At 43.6% G+C, this 17,520-nt stretch overlaps 1 protein-coding gene across 2 annotated transcripts in view; it reads left to right on the top strand.

Moving 5' to 3' along the window:
- Window positions 1-12,846, top strand: part of LOC137521676 (branched-chain-amino-acid aminotransferase, cytosolic-like) — a 29,833-nt gene extending 16,987 nt beyond the window's left edge. The window contains exons 6-10 of one of the 2 annotated variants that reach the window (XR_011022176.1): window positions 1,033-1,118; window positions 2,754-2,894; window positions 5,190-5,264; window positions 9,828-10,430; window positions 12,050-12,846. Coding sequence is in view for 1 of the 2 variants with exons in the window: in XM_068241278.1 (XP_068097379.1) it covers window positions 1,033-1,118; window positions 2,754-2,894; window positions 5,190-5,264; window positions 9,828-9,866 (341 nt within the window). In the remaining variant the exon portion in view is untranslated. Of the gene's footprint in view, window positions 1-1,032; window positions 1,119-2,753; window positions 2,895-5,189; window positions 5,265-9,827; window positions 10,431-12,049 lie in introns of those variants that run through there. The other variant, XM_068241278.1, reaches the window with a different exon arrangement.
- The last annotated feature ends 4,674 nt before the right edge of the window (window positions 12,847-17,520 follow it).

Here is a 17,520-nt window from a genome sequence, read left to right as displayed (position 1 = left end):
GCCAGGATTCGAACCCTGGTCTCCCATGTCAAAGGCAGAGCCCTTAACCAGTACACAGCCACTACGTGAGGGTCACATGACCCTGTGACCCTCCTTCAGGTTGGAGGCTCACTTGCAAAAAAGCATGCGTTTTGGATTTGTGTTTTTCATACTTTGTGGCTCCATAAGAGAGCATTGTATGCGGGGAAAACGAAATAGGATTTTCGTGCAGCTATAGGGACTTGTATTGTGTGTGAAATTTTTTTTTTTCTTTGCATGCGTTTTTCCACGATCCAGAAGGATCTCAGCACTCCTAGAGACATTATCAGATTATCTTTCCCAGTTTTGTGGACAGTCATATTTTTATTTATCTTTTTATTTTAAGGCCTAGTCTCCACAGGCTTTAAAACTCTTACATTCGAAGCACATAACACTCACAGCTGAAGCTTCTGGGAGTTGCTGCCATAGCTTTACACTAGTGATCAATGAGGTGCAAGCCATTGCAAGTTATGCATAATTATGCAAATGTACACCGCTTGAAAATCAACTGTTCAAAAGAAGTTGAGGTGGGATTTGATTGGTCTGTTTCAAGCTGCATATATTTGCATAATTCTGCATCGATTCAAGGCCTCTTTTCCACAAACTGTTTCTAGGCAGTGGAATGCCTCTCAAACTCTCACAACTGCTCACTACTGCCTGGTAATTGCTTGTCGCTGCCTGGTAACTGCTCACTGCTGCCTGACAACTGCTTGCTGAGCACACAGCTCAACATTTTGTGGAAAAGAGGCCCAAAATTCTTTGCATGCGTCTTAACTGATTGCAAGCTGTGTATAATAAAATTAACTTTAAAATCAAATTCTAAAGCATATTTTAAGTCACAAAACGTGAAAGATTATCTCTGTGTGGACCGCTAAGGGGTGCTAAACTGATTGATAATTTTTCCTAGAGTGCTGATTATTTCATTGAATCAATTTTTAAAGGGTGTGTTTTGTTTTTTGCGGTTAAATGTAACTACAGTAATTGCTTATACCTCCTGACTGTCTGTTTATGCAGATAAAGAACTCCTCACCCCACCATTAAGTGGTTTAATCCTCCCCGGAGTAACAAGACAGAGCTTACTGGACCTGGCACGGCAGTGGGTGAGTCATACACAGTGTGTAAGCTTTAGTTCGGTTGAGATGGGACAGCTGTTCCAATTTGGGTCCTAATGTTTTTAATGGTTTTGATATATTTCGATAATTTAATAAATTTTGCTGTTTGTATAGTTATAAATGTATTTGGTGTGGTGGATTATTGTTGCATACACCTTCCGTCTTTCCTTTCTCCTGAACTGTACATTGATAAATGTTTGGATGTGTTATGAGCATGGGTAGCATGGTTGTATTGTGGCTGGCACTCTCGCCATAGTGCTGTGGGTCAAATACAGGCCATGGAATTATATCTACATAGTTTATATGTTCCCCTTCTGTGTGGGGTCCCCCAAATTGGTAGTTGGATCTCACACGTTTTGCCTTTTACTACATTTGTACATTTGTAGGCGATTTTCTTCTCTAACAAAATAACTGCCATGTGCTACTAATTATTCAGTTAGATTTCAGTCCCTACAAACATCGATTTGAAGAAAGATTAGCCTTTACAATCAGTGTTCAACCAATATACTGATCTGTGAAAAACTCATGATCAGCATGCTATATCTTTAAAGAACAAGCGACACCCACTAACCTAGAAATAAAAAAAACACATATATAAGTAGATAAATACTAGTTCTACTTACATAGTTCTACTATGTAGTAGTAATACTAGTTCTACATAACAGATGTATTGTGCTATCCACGTAATGATTCCTGTGAATTTTATAAAGGAAAAGCAGAAAATCCTATTCTAGGCAGTGGGCAACTTGCTAAGCTAACACGGACATCATATCCTCCCTAACTCTTGTTTCCCCCCTCACTTCTCTTGCTCATTGTGTATTCATTAGCTGCCCTCCTCCCAGTCTTCAGACACTCCCACTGAGGTGTATACTAGGAACTGCACTGTCTCTTAATTTTTTTTTATTTTTTTTTTTTCTCCTTCAATCGCTGAGTCACCTCTGTCTTGCTTGTAAACATAAGTGAGCATAGGACCATGTTTCAGATAGGCTAGGCAGGGAAATAAATGGAAGAGGAGGAATATATTATAGATAAAAAGAACCCCCAGCATTCAGCTGTTTGGCACTGACTACTAAAGGGCCAGTGCTCCTAGAGTATGTGATAACTCCAAACCATAGCCGCAGAAAAAGTTTAGCAAGTTTTGAATGCAGGATTAGCATTTTGTACCACTTAATACACTCAGACCAGTTGCTGTTGAAATTTGAATTTTATGGTGACAATCCCGCTTTAAAGGAATAATTGGCAGCCATTGTAAATTCTGTCCTTTCTCCCTCACTAATCTGCTCCCATAGCTGACAATACACTGCACTTGAAAATGGTAAACCAGATTAGTGGACACTGCTGTAGTAACCGTGAACGAATGAGAACAACTTAGTGAGGCAGGAAGAGCAGACACAACTCATGACTTGAGCCTGAACCTCCCTCGAAAAACAGTTGGATGGAGGTTCACCTCAGTAGTAATAATAATAATAATCCGAACATTTATATAGCACTTTTCTCCTGTTGGACTCAAAGTGCTTAATAGAGTAGTAAAAGTTTTGATGCTCTGAAAAAGCAGATTGTTCAAGATCAAATCTCTTGGCAGCATTCTCTTTTCTGAACTGTTGCTGTGTTTTGTGTTTTCAGGGTGAATTTAAGGTGTCAGAAGAATCAGTAACCATGGCTCAGGTATTGAAAGGGCTAAAGGACAATAGAGTCAAGGAAGTCTTCGGAGCAGGAACGGCCTGTGTTGTGTGCCCAGTAAAACGAATACTCTACAATGGACAAGTAAGTGCTCTGCCACAGCTAACAGTGAGTATACATGTACTCATGCTGGCATTGCGTGGCATTACCTGTAGATGGTTGTAGGAGATCAGGCTAAAGGCCCATACACACGTCCGTTTTTTGCGAACGACCCGTCGTTCAGTCGTTCGCCCGCTAAATCGGGCGTGTGTACAGACTGTCGTTCGCGTGATAAGAGTGAGTTTGAGCGATCCGCCATCGCTCAAACTCACTCTTATCACGCGAACGACAGTCTGTACACACGCCTGATTTAGCGGGCGAACGACTGAACGACGGGTCGTTCAAACAACCCGTCCACGAAAATCCGACGTGTGTATGGGCCTTTAGGGCTCAAACCCACTAGCAGCCTTTTTCTAAGCTCTAGTGATTTGAAAAATCTCTTGCAAATGCAATGCTATGGGGGATTATTCTAAAATTACATCGCTCTAGTGGGATCACTCCCATAGCAAGCGAGAGCTATTCACATCACAAAGCGCTCAGAAAAGTGCTCCTAGTGGGTTCCAGGCCTAACAGTGCTTTGTACAGTTGTGCTGAGAGGTGTACAGCCAACTTGCTAATTGTATTATCAGTATAATTTTAGCGCTACACAGTCCTTATTCTTCCAAACAGTACCCACTGCCGCGCGCACAGCCGCTCACTCCTCCTCTACGAACGCCAGATTCCCCGCACTCCGCTGCCACTTCCGGAAGCGGAGCGCGGGGAATCTGGCGTTCGTAGCGGAGGAGTGGGCGGCTGTGCGCGTGGCAGCCTGACCAGCCTCAAGCAGACCAGTGAAAGCCCTCCAGCGGCCAACACAAACGGCGGAGAGCCCGTTTAACAAACTCACGCTGTTTTAAACATCTACAATTGTAAGTGCAATATTTTTTAGCAACAGTATTACGCTATGTCTAGCCTCTCTTTGGAGGTACCCATCTAAGCATATAAAGGAAGGAAGTGTCGGGGGATACAGTGGTAGTCCTAAACACAGCAAAGATACAGCCACATCGATATTGGTCGGGGGTGACCAGGGAATGACCCCAATGCGCAAGTGACCATTATAGTGGTCTATACAGAGGGTGAGTCGTTTCCCACTAGGGTGGGTGGCAGTGATATTATCCAGGCTTGTGAATACTGTTTGGAAGAATAAGGACTGTGTAGCGCTAAAATTATACTGATAATATTTTGTGATTTTGAAATAATAGAGCGCACTGCCTGCTAATAACTGGATTGTGGACTGTAATTGCAGAGTGCGCGGTGTTATCTAGAGAAACAACTTGCTAATTGGACTAAGCCTTGTAAGGGTTCTTTGCCTTCCGCTGGATCAACTGGGGATATGTGTAGGTGCAGAATAAAAATGGACCTAATATGGATTTTTATGCTAATTTGGTTCACCGGGTTCTTTTGAAGAGGCCAGTCAAGGGCACAAATCGACAGTCTTCTTCCACCTGTTTAATTGTTATTTTACAATCTTATCAGTAGGTGGCGCTAGTGCACAATCTCTCTAAACTGCACAGAGACAAAGGCCCCCTTCCCACCTTACAAAAAGTACCAATAAATATATATACAAAATCACAATCCGCCGATTAGTGCTAATCAATATAAAGCAGTTCGTAGCAGCCTGGTGTTGTAGCATGTCTCCGGATGCAGCAATGCATGCCGGGAGATTTAGCCCATTAATGTGATTACATCTCCCAAAAGGGAAAGAATGTTTTATGAGATGCTTGGTCCTTTCGGTGCTTGGCCCAATATCTAATAGTTACAGTGGGATGCGAAAGCCTAATTTTGTTTACACAATTATTGTGCACTGTCTGTAAATCCAGTAAACTTTATTTCACTTCTCAAATATCACTGTGTGTGTCTCCTATATGATATATTTAACTGACATTTTTTTCATTGTAACAACCAACGATTTATACAAGAAAATCATGACGATTAACAAGGTTGCCCAAACTTTCGCATCCCTCTGTATTTGTGTGTGACCAGTATTGATGAGTGAGCACAGTTTCACAAGAAGTGAAACCTTACCCGCTCATGTCCAAGAAGGGTATCTGGGCAGGGAGAGAGTTTAATTTATCTGGATATCCGCCTCTTGCTGCGACGCTCCATGCTGAGCTTCTGGGTGGAGCACCCCACCAACAGGCAGACATTTGGTTTTTCATGAAACTAGTTTACTGGTCACTAAGGATGGGAGTGCACAATGTGATTGGCTGGTTACTGTATTGTGGAATCCTAGTTTTTGTAGCTAATATATTATAATGGAGTTGTTTGGCATAATGTGTGACTATTGTTTGTTCTATACAGAGTTATCACATACCCACCATGGAAAACGGACCTGACATTGCAAAACGTTTCCTGAAAGAGCTCACAGACATCCAGGTACATCCGATGCTCATAATCAGGGATGCTCTTAACTTCAAATTCGGATGAAATTCGAATAGGATTATTCGAATTTCATCCTCCTAATTACATCAGCTGTGCGGGTGGCCGTGCGGGGGGTTAATCTTACCCATATGGCGTCTTCATTAATCGTCCCTCGGCGCCTCCCGCGCTGCGTTCCAATCCAGCTTCACATGATTACATACACTTCCTCCTTCCGGGTTGAAGGAGGAAGTGTATAGTCACGTGACGCCGGATTGGAACGCAGCGTGGGAGGCGCCGAGGGACGAGCGAAGAAGACGCCTGATGGGTAAGATTAACCCCCGCACGGCCACCCGCACAGCTGCTGTAATTAGGAGGATGAAATTTGAATAATCCTATTCGAATTTCATCCGAATTGGAAGTTAAGAGCATCCCTGCTCATAATTAATATCTTTCTTTTCTCTTTCTCTTTCTCTTTCTCTTTCTCTTTCTCTCTCTCTCTCTCTCTCTCTCTCTCTCTCTCTCTCTCTCTCTCTCTCTCTCTCTCTCTCTCCCCCCCCCCCCCCACCCTCTCCCTCTCTCTCTCTCCCCCCCCCCCCCCCACCCTCTCCCTCTCTCTCTCTCCCCCACCCTCTCTCTCTCCCCCACCCTCTCTCTCTCCCTCTCCCCCTCTCTCCCTCTCCCCCTCTCTCTCTCCCCCACCCTCTCCCTCTCTCTCTCCCCCACCCTCTCTCTCTCTCCCCCACCCTCTCTCTCTCTCTCTCTCCCCCACCCTCTCTCTCTCTCTCTCTCTCTCTCTATCTCTATCGTTCCTTATTCCAAAATGGCTACCAGGTGTGTGATTCAGACACTAATGACCAGAAAGATCGCTGGCCAATCGCTGACCAATTTTACCACCTCTATGGAGTACGAGGGTTTTGCCTCTGCTCACAGTATTCAATATGTGTAAGGCCTAGTTCACAGTGCTCGGTTGTATTGCAGAATAATTCTGCATGTCATCTTACTGCCTATACAATCCCATGGGCCTAGACTAGTTTGGGGACTAGGGTAGGGATTAGATTTTGAGCCCCTCTGAGGGACAGTTAGTGATGAGACAATGTACTCTGTACATCACTGCCTAATATGTCGGCGCTGTATAAATGCTAAAATAAATAATGGGCCTATTCACAGTGCTGTGTTGTAACAGACTGTGTTATTGTAACTCGCTGCATGCAGGCTTTGTATTAATCAGTAGCCGATGCGCCACGCCGATGGGCGTGGCCGCGGCGGCAGCCCCAGGACTGCCTAACGCCGATCGGCGTAAAGTCCTGGGGCTCTGGTTTGCAGGAGATGGCGCACAGGCTGCGCGCGCATCTCCTGCTTAGTGGGTGGAGCGGAGCTATGCCTTCAGTCTCTGAGCGGCAATCGCCGCTCAGGAGACTGTTAGACGGCGAAACAAACATCTGGGGGGGGCGATCAGACCCCACCAACAGAGAGCTTTGTTGGTGGGGAGAAAGGGGGGGGGGGGTCACTAGTGTGCTGTTGTGTGGCCCTGCAGCTTGGCCTTAAAGCTGCAGTGGCCAATTTATCTAAAAATGTCCTGGTCACTAGGGGGGTTTAACACCATGGTCCTCAAGAGGTTAAAGTCTATGGCTGTCTCTATTGCAGTTCACACTCGTTCTATAGGGCATGTGTTCTGCAACTGACCACTGTGTATCCAGCCTTAACCCTCACACTACATGGAAGTGGTTAAATTGGTCAGTGATTAGCCAATCATAATTGAGTGTGTACCAGGCATTAAAGTAACCCTATAGTGACTGGAATATGGAGGTTACCCTGAACTGTTAATTATAAACCATGCATTTGTGCTTGCTCTGCTTCTAATTCTGTCACTAACCCACTGACCTAGAACCAGAATACCGATCAGGTGCTCTGACTAAAGTGTGACCACAATAAAGCCTGGTACACACTTTCAATGATGATTGGTCAATCACTGACCAATTTGACCTCCTCCAGGTAGTATGAGGGTTTACCTACCCAATCTGCTCATAGAATTCAATATCTGTCAACCCTCATACTACATTGGGGGCGGGGAGTAAAATTGGTGATAAAAACCAGTGATTGGCCAATAATAATTGAGTGTGTACCAGGCTTTAACATGTGCTTGTTTCCGGTGTGCGATTTAGATACTACTGAAGCTAGCATGATCAGCAGGAAAGATGGGCAGTTTCCACGTTCACTTTCACTGCAGGGCCACTTTAAGGGCCCTTTCACACTGAGGCGATGTGGTAAAGTTACCGCACTCTACCACAACCTAATGTTAGTCTATGGGGGAGGTCACACTCCCCACGCTGCAGTACACTGCGCCGGAAGTGCCCTATCTAATGCGCTTCAATACCTAGGTTGCCGCCCGGCTCCTGCTGTGATCTGCTTCGCACCAGAAATCATGTAAGTCTATGGCATAGGTGTCAAACTCAGCCTTCCAGGGCCAAATCTATGCCAGTGTTTGGGATGGACTGAGCAATAACAAAAAAAATGTTCTACCTGATGAACCACACCTAGCTGTATTAAAGAGACACTGTAACATCAAAAAGTTCCCCTGGGGGGTACTCACCTCGGGAGGGGGAAAAGCCTCATGGTCCCAATGAGGCTTCCCACGCCGTCCTCTGTCCTACGGGGGTCTCGCTGAAGCCCTCCGAACAGTGGCCCGGCAGATTCGACAGCTTGTTCAACATTTACCTTTCCAGGGTGCAGCGGGGGCGCTGTTGCGGCTTTCGCCTCCGAAGTAGACGGAAGTACCCGATCTCAGTCGGGTCCGCTCTACTGCGCAGGCGCCGGAGACTTGCGCCTCCGCAGTAGAGCAGACCCAACGGCGATGGGGTATTTCTGCCTATTTCGGAGCAGAGAGCCACCACAGCGCCTGCGCAGGAGCCGGGAAAATGTGGTAAACAACAATTGCCACCACCCAGCATAGCAGACTATAAGCTAAACAGGAGGGCAACTGGGTACCTGGATAATTACTGCATGATCTTAAAGGGGAACTTCAGCCTAAACAAACATACTGTCATTAAGTTACATTAGTTATGTTAATTAGGATAGGTAATATCATTTTTTACTCACCCTGTTTTAAAAGAACAGGCAAATGTTTGTAATTCATGGGGGCTGCCATCTTTGTCATGGGGCAGCCATCTTTTTGGTTGAAAGGAGGTGACAAGGAGCAGGAGACACAGTTCCAACTGTCCTATGTCCTGATCACCCCTCCCAGCTGCACACACTAGGCTTCAAATGTCAAATTCAAAACGTAAAAAAAAAAAAAAAAATTGCACCAAAACAGCAGAACGAGAGCAACATCAGAAATCCCATCATGCTTTGCACAGCATCAGGGGAAAAAAGCACGGGCAGTTTTCTTCTGTGTAGATAAAAATGAGGCTTGTATAAGAGAAACAAAGTTCTGATGCTGAGAAACTGTTAAACGCCAGGCCTTTTCAGTGCTGCTGAGTCGATTTTTAGTCCGGAGGTTCACTTTAAGTAACATCTGGACACCATGAAGCCAGGACTGGAGTTTGACACCCGTGGTTTATGGTAACGCACGTACAGTTTAAAAACCCGCCTCGGTTATCAGTGTCACGCATGCACGTAAGCAAGAATTTTAAATCGGGCTTACAATCGCCCGACGAAGGCTGCAAAGCCGAAAGCTTGCTTATGTTTATTCTTTTAAGTTAGCCAATAAATGGTATCATCCTGATTTAAAATTCTTGCTTTTGCTGATGGCTAACACCCGGTACAATACCTTACTGCTATTACCATGCACGTAAGCGTATCTTGGAAATACGCTTCCACGTACGTCATCGGTTGCTGAACAGGAAGTGAGCGTCACTTCCTGCTTGGCCAGATCTGCAGTTGTGAAGCCGGCCTTAATTGGACCTATGATGAGACATTTTGAAAGCTGCCACTTATGATCTTATTTTTATTCAAAATTAAAAAAAAAAAAAAAAAAAAAAAAAAAAAACCTTGTTGCTGCATAGTGCAAATATTTATTTGTCCACCCCTTTGATATCCCTGCCATGATGCACATAAAGCCTGGTACACACTTCCAATTTTGATTGGCAAATTCTACCACTTCCATGTAATAGGAATGCTTACCTGCACAATATGTTAATAGTTTTCACAATCAGTAGGCTTTCAAACTACATGAAGGTGGTGAAATTGGGCAGTGATTGGCCAGTCCAAAATTGGATGTGTTTACCAGGTTTAAAGGTGGCCACTAACGGTAAATTTTTAACAAAAAATTGTTCGGGTGATCAGATTGGCAGTAAATTGGTGTCCCCAATCAACTGTGAACAATTGTAAAAATGTTCGTATTGCAATTTTTGTCGATCGGAAAAAATGTTTTCTAATCGATTTGTAAAGGATAGGAACTATGATGGTGTCAATCAATGTATTATGGCATTTTGTTTTCAGTCGCACTTATCTGATTGCTTAAATGATTCTTCACTAAAAATTGGGACTGTTAGTGGCCAGTTTTAGGCTAGTGGGCACTCTTCTCATTTGAATGCTCATGTTACCCTTGCCAATCTAATATTACAATATCTCTCTTTCCAGTATGGTCGGACTTCCTCAGATTGGGCGTACCTTGTGTAAAACGGCACAGACCTCACTCCTGATTTCCATTCCAAAAGCATCGGAATCAACAGTCTCTTGTATTTTTATTTAAAGCGTTTTTACATAACATAAAACTTGGTTTTTGGGCTCCGCATAAACGGCAAGAGCGTCTACCTCCAACACTGCGCTTTCCTTCACCTATGATTTTTTTTATAGTTCTCAAACTTGGATAGACAAGTGGACTCTTGTAATTTTATTGTATTTAAAGGAATAATGAGATTCTGATTTTAGGTGGGACTGGCATTCGGTGCAGCTGTAGATTAGCAGTGATTGCTGGCATTTGGTGCAGCTGTAGATTAGCAGTGATTGCTGGCATTCAGTGCACCTGTAGATTAGCAGTGGTGGCTGGCATTTAGTGCAGTTGTAGGTTAGCAGTGATTGCCGACATTCAGTGCAGCTGCAGGTTAGCAGTGATTGCTGGCATTTAGTGCAGTTGTAGGTTAGCAGTGATTGCTGGCATTCAGCGCAGCTGTAGGTTAGCAGTGATTGCTGGTATTTAGTGCAGCTGTAGGTTAGCAGTGATTGCTGGTATTTAGTGCAGCTGTAGGTTAGCAGTGATTAGGATAAAGGAATATCCGCACTCCTATGTTTAAATGCTGGATGTGCTAGGGTCAATTAAGAATAGTTTGCAAATGAGAAGAAAGCGGCCCTTTAAATAAGCACCAACCAGCTAAGGTAAGTATAACGTCACAAAATATCTTTATTTATACACACAATTTCAAGACACAACATATAGTTCATATGGAATATATAGAAAAATTCATAATTGTGATATAATATACCCATATGCTTATGCCAATGCAAAGATAAAATCAATTAAAAACACATAATCGCACAACCAAGCCATTTAATCATTATTGCACATCCCCACAATAAAGCCAATCAATTGATAGATATATAAATATACACACGTATATCTAACTCCACTCAGGGTTTATAATAAAACCCATGCAGTGAATGAACCCGGGTTCAGTCTAAACTGCAGTGCAAACAACAAAATATCAAACCACATATCATATAATAAAGTGCTAGTTGCAAAAATACATGTGAGAAAACCTGATGCTAATGAGAGCAGCCTATAGATAAAGTGCACAAAGTGCATAGTGTATATATAGGAAGTGCTAAGAGATAATACTTAGCCCGGGTAGTGATGCATAAATGGGAGTGCAGGGTGGCGAGGCAGGCAGAGGCTCCTCTCAGGATAGATCCCACTAGTTCCGCGGACTCCCGTCCGCTTTCTCAAGGAGAGGAGAGCGTGACCTCTCCTTGAGAAAGCGGACGGGAGTCCGCGGACCTCTCCTTGAGAAAGCGGACGGGAGTCTGCGGAACTGGTGGGATCTATCCTGAGGGGTACCTCTGCCTGCCTCGCCACCCTGCACTCCCATTTATGCATCACTACCCGGGCTAAGTATTATCTCTTAGCACTTCCTATATATACACTTTGCACTTTATCTATAGGCTGCTCTCATTAGCATCAGGTTTTCTCACATGTATTTTTGCAACTAGCACTTTATTATATGATATGTGGTTTGATATTTTGTTGTTTGCACTGCACTTTAGACTGAACCCGGGTTCATTCACTGCATGGGTTTTATTATAAACCCTGAGTGGAGTTAGATATAAGTGTGTATATTTATATGCATATATGCATATATATATATATATATATGTATGTATGTATGTATGTATGTATGTATGTATGTATGTATGTATGTATGTATGTATGTATGTATGTATGTATGTATATATATATATATATATATATATATATATATATATATATATATATATATCTCTATATATATATATATATATATATATATATATATATATATATATATATATATATATATATATCTCAATAAATATATATATATATATATATATCAATTTAATGATTAAATGGCTTGGTTGTGCGATTATGTGTTGTTTTTAATTGATTTTATCTTTGCATTGGCATAAGCATATGGGTATATTATATCACAATTATGAATTTTTCAATACATTCCATATGAACTATATGTTGTGTCTTGAAATTGTGTGTATAAATAAAGATATTTTGTGACGTTATACTTACCTTAGCTGGTTGGTGCTTATTTAAAGGGCCACTTTCTTCTTATTTGCAAACTAAGGTTAGCAGTGATTGCCGACATTCACTGCAGCTGTAGGTTAGCAGTGATTGCCGACATTCAGTGCAGCTGTAGGTTAGCAGTGATTGCCGACATTCAGTGCAGCTGTAGGTTAACAGTGATTGCTGGCATTCAGTGCCGCTGTAGGTTAGCAGTGATTGCCGACATTTAGTGCAGCTAAAGATTAGCAGTGATTGCTGGCATTCAGTGCAGCTGTAGGTTAGCAGTGATTGCCGACATTCAGTGCAGCTGAAGATTAGCAGTGATTGCTGGCATTCAGTGCAGCTGTAGGTTAGCAGTGATTGCTGACATTCAGTGCAGCTGAAGATTAGCAGTGATTGCTGGCATTCAGTGCAGCTGTAGAATAACAGTAATTGCTGGCATTTAGTGCAGCTGTAGAATAGCAGTAATTGCTGGCATTTAGTGCAGCTGTAGAATAGCAGTAATTGCTGGCATTTAGTGCAGCTGTAGAATAGCAGTAATTGCTGGCATTTAGCACAGCTGTAGGTTAGCGGTGATTGCCAGCATTCAGTGCAGCTGTAGGTTAGCAGTGATTGCCGGCATACAGTGCAGCTGTAGGTTAGCAGTGATTGCTGGCATTCAGTGCCGCTGTAGACTAGCAGTGATTGTGGTGGTGGTGTTGTCCTTGTATTTTTGTACATTATGTAGATGAATTTGTGTGCATGAAGGGTGCTATAGAAACAGTCTGCAGAAGGTCTTCCTGGCCTTCGTTGCTATGCACAAGGCTCCCTCTCTCTCCTCTCAGCAATATGAAACAAACTTTGATTATTCTCATTTGCCCTGTTATTAAATTGTACCTGTCACTTCCATCTGTGTGTAGTGTGACTGTTGTCCTCAATTCCATTTGCTGCAATGCCTTTGCACTGATTAATGGATAAGTGCAATCTCTTACGTAAGCGCTAGAGGGGGCACTTGTAAAGCTGTTGGTTATACTTTGCAATACTCTGTACAGCTATGAATGTGATTTTGGTGTTGGTGTACTTGGGTCCATGCAAGCCTGAAAATGTATCCCTGATCCACAATGCAGTATCCTTGTATTACTGTTTTGGTTCTAGTTTAAGATGGTGGCATATCAACCCCAGTTTGCACAGTAAAATATGTTACTCTGCGATAAAGCTGAAGGTAAAACTACACTCAGGGCTGGTGCACACCAAGAGCTTTTCTGAGCGTTTTGAAAAACGCTACCGCTTTGAAAAGCGCTTGGCTAATGTATTTCAATGGGATGGTGCACACCAGAGCAATGTGCTTTTTTTCCCAAACGCAAACGCGGGTCCTGCAGCATTTCTGAGGCGATTCTGCCTCAATGTTAAGTATAGGAAAGTAAAAAAGCGCTAGATAAGAGCGATTTTCCAAGCATTTTTTTGTTTTGTTACAGAAGCTGTTCAGTTACAGCTCTACTGTAACAAAATATAAAAAAACGCTACACCAAAACACTCCAAAATTCGCTAGGCAAGCGTAGAAAATCAATAGGCACGTGCCTAGAATCATCTTAAAAAATGACTTAAAATCACTTCAGAAAGCGCTAAGCGTTTGCTTTTTGGTGTGCACTGGCCCTTAGTGTTGATTGATGTTACTTGCGCTGCTTTCTAAGTTCTCAGTAACACGGGTGTATTGCGTTATTGATTAAAGCTTTATTTAAAGTTTTATTTGAAAGGAGTTCCGAGGAGAATGAAGTATATTCTTTTCTACTTCCCTGGGGCTTCTTCTGCCTCCTAGAAGTTATGTGTCCCTCGCTGTAGCTCCGGTCTGCTCCAGCATCTGTCAGGCTGTAATGGATCGGGTCAGCGGGGGAGGTGTGTGTGTGCCAACCGTGATCACAATCAAGTAGCCAGGAGTGTTATGTGCAGAAGCCACTGACCCCATTACCCCCTGACAGCGGGATGCAGCAGGTGACCAGAGCTTTGGCATGGGACAGACACTGCTAGGTGCTGGAAGAAGCCCCATGTAAGTAAAAAAAAAAAAAAAAAAAAAAAGCATAGACTTAGTTCACCTTGGAACTCCTTTAACCTTCTTAGCGGTAATCCCGGACGGTTTTTAGGGTCTAATGCCTAGTACACACCATACAATTTTCTGTAAGATTTTTCTGTAAAGGTAGCCATACACTGGTCGATTTGCCATCAGATTCGACCAACAGATCCCTCTCTGATCGAATCTGATCAGAGAGGGATCGTATGGCTACCTTTACTGCAAACAGATTGTGAACCGATTTCAGCCTAAACCGTTCACAATCTGTTGTGGTGGTGGTGGTGGTGCTGCCGCCGCTCCCCCCGCCCGCATGCCCGCATACATTACCTGCTACGCCGGCACAACTCCAGTCCCCAGGTCTCCGCTGTCTTCTCCGCTCTGGTCTCCAGGTCCGGCATGCTTTACTTCTTCCTGCCCGGCAGGAAGTTTAAACAGTAGAGCGCCCTCTACTGTTTAAACTTCCTGCCGGGCAGGAGGAACTAAAGCATGCCAGAGACCAGCGCGGACACGGAGCAGCGGTGACCGGGGTAGTCGCGCCGGCGGAGCAGGTAATGTATTGCCGCTCTATTGCGTCGGTCGCCGGGCATTCGAACGCCGCTAGCGACGCGCTCCCTACCCGCGGGCGATCGACGGTAATTTTCCGCACGGAGCGATTGACGGGATCGGACGAAATGGATCAAAATTCGGCGTGTAGCGCGAACGATTGGCAGCAGATTCGATCCCAGTGATCGAATCTGCTGTCGAAATGGCGGCAAATCGGGCCAGTGTATGGCCAGCTTTAGATTTTCTGTAATTACATTATTTTCTGTAAAGTTCTGGTAGAGACTGGTCATTATCTCTGGTGCATTGTCTTCTGGTTATCTCCTGCTGAGTAGAACAATGCCTAATTGCTCGGCAGATAGATGGTTAGATAGCTAATTTCCAACATGCTGGAAATTATCTATCTGGCAGGTAAATCTTACAGAAAATCTTACAGCAAATTGTATGGTGTGTACTAGGCATAAAAGCTTGTGAAAAAATTGCATCAACCCTAAATCTGGAGAAAATCATGACGCCAGGGAGGTTAAGCACAACTGAAGAAAAATGCTAATTATATTAGAATAATCTAAGCCTTGTCATCCCTATACAAAACATTATGTAACTGCCATTGAATTTTATCTTTCAACTTCAGTCTGCTGCTGCTGTGTTTTTGTTTTTTATCCCCCCCATCTTGCTGGTGACCATGACAAAAGTATATGGTTTGGCAAAATATTCTGGGAATTCTCCTGTCTGTGTGTTCTCTGTTGGTCTGTAGGTGCGCACAAACCAATCAATATCTTATGCTGGGAATACACCATGTTTGTTTTTTTTTTTTTTATGGGGGGGAGGGGGGCAGTTAGATGGCTCGATTCGATAATTTCCAACAAGTCCGATCTGATTTAGATAATTTTTCTGATTGATTTTCTCATGGAAGTGAATGGAAATCGATCGGAAAATCAATCAGCCAGTAAATCTGCCAAAAAAAAAAACCACCTCATTGTGTATTCACACCGTTTATATGCTGTAACCCACAATGACACATTCATTCCCCGGGAGGAAGGAATTGGGGCGGATCCTGCTAATGATGTGACAGTTGGAATAATCACTCCCATTTTAGCAGAAGCTGAGGATGATGCTATCCAGATGTTGCAGTACAAAGCTGTAACAGTTGTCGGGGAAACGGCAGATGGTGTGACACATGCTTGAAAGGTAAAAATGAAAAAAGTCCAAATAAGAAAAAGAAGTCTTTATTTACCTACACCAGTTCCCGATTTATTACTACACAATTACAGGGCAACTGAAGTGAGAGGAATATGCAGGCTGCCATATTTATTACCCTTTAAGCAATACTAGTTGCCTGGCTGTCCTAATGATCTATTCGGCTGCAGTAGTGCCTGAATAACACCAGAACCAAGCATGCATCTAATCTTGTCAGATCTGATAATAATGTCAGAAACACCTGATCTGCAGATGCTTATTCAGGGTCTATGACTAAAAGTATTAGAGGCAGAGTAGCAGCAGGGTAGCCAGGTAATGTGCATTGATTAAAAGGAAATAAATACAGCAGCCTCAATATCCCTCTCTCTTCAGTTGCCCTGTAAGTTGTCATACATCAGCTATGTAACTTTAATTATTATAAATCTGATCACATTATTAGTTCTTTTCTGAAGTCAAACCATGCCATCTAGGAGGAGGGACTTTGTGTGTAGATAATATGCAATCCATGCATCTGCTTCAGGCTGGGATTGGAGCTGGGGTTTAGATGACTGCAGTACTATTAGTCACAACTGCGTTGTGGAGATTGCTGACCTCTGGTTCATTAGGAACCACCAACTAATCTCTAGCTACTCCACTCCTTTCATGCTTTACGTTACAAATTCAGACACATGACACCATTGTCCTAAATTCAGCAGCCATTTATATATGGGTGTCAGAGTGTGGGAAGTCTGGAGGTATAGACCAGGTAACAGGTAAGATTTTGCGAAAACATTGAGGAAATGGTTTAGAACTCTGTGTTGCTAAGAACAGATGAACTGTAGTGAAAATAATAAAATTGCTTATTTTTTCAATACTACCGTAATTTAGTAGTCTGTGTTTCCCCTTTGTAAAATATTTCCTCTCCCTGATTTACATTATGAAATTTAACATTGGTGGTGGCCTCTTTAGTTCTGCCAGGTGACCTCTGTGGAATGTTTGTTACTGAGAGTTCTATGCACAGAGGGAGATATTGCTTGGCAGTTGAAAACTGCCATTTCATACAGTGCAACAAGGTTCACAGACAGCAAACTGTCAGGACCATGGTCATGACATCAGACAGTGGGTGGGGTTTCACCACACTATCAGCCATACAGATGTCCCTGGTGATCTGTTCGAGAAAAAATAAAGATTGCTAAACTTAATCAAGACCGTTCCAACCCTGGACATGTTTAAATCGACATGTTTAAATCAAAACTGAAAATCCACTTCCGGCGCCGAGGGAGATGGAAGCCTAAACCAAGAGCTCTGTCTCACCCGATCTGAAAGCAGACTCCGCTACAACCTGGCCCAGAAGTGATGGCGGAAGCCACACACCCAGGTACAATGGACAGATATGTCCTCCGCACACCGCGCAATCGACAGGCCCTGAAACTTCCCTGTCCAGGACCACGCGGCAATGCAGCCATGATGGCTGGCGCAAACACGGAGTTGGAGATAGACGCCCAGAGCACAGTGGCAGAGACACAAACTATTATGAACGCCGTTCAGGATTCACAAACAGGGCCGCCATCAGAAATTTTGGGGCCCCTCACACATCAGGCCTGGCACCCCCCCTCCCTGGGCCCACCCACTGGTTGCTGTGCCTGCCCACTATCCACCCCATGTCCATGCGCGAAGTGCGCTACGGCGTAAAATGTACATAGCTCTGACACTGAAGAAAGCGGCATGCACAGCGTGATGCGGCAAAAAAGTGGGCGTGACCATGTCATGCGTGGAACCAAATACTAGCAAAATACAGGTAG

Source organism: Hyperolius riggenbachi, chromosome 6 (genome assembly GCF_040937935.1).
Source record: "Hyperolius riggenbachi isolate aHypRig1 chromosome 6, aHypRig1.pri, whole genome shotgun sequence".
Classification (NCBI taxonomy): domain Eukaryota; kingdom Metazoa; phylum Chordata; class Amphibia; order Anura; family Hyperoliidae; genus Hyperolius; species Hyperolius riggenbachi.
This window is presented reverse-complemented; position numbering and strand designations above follow the sequence as displayed.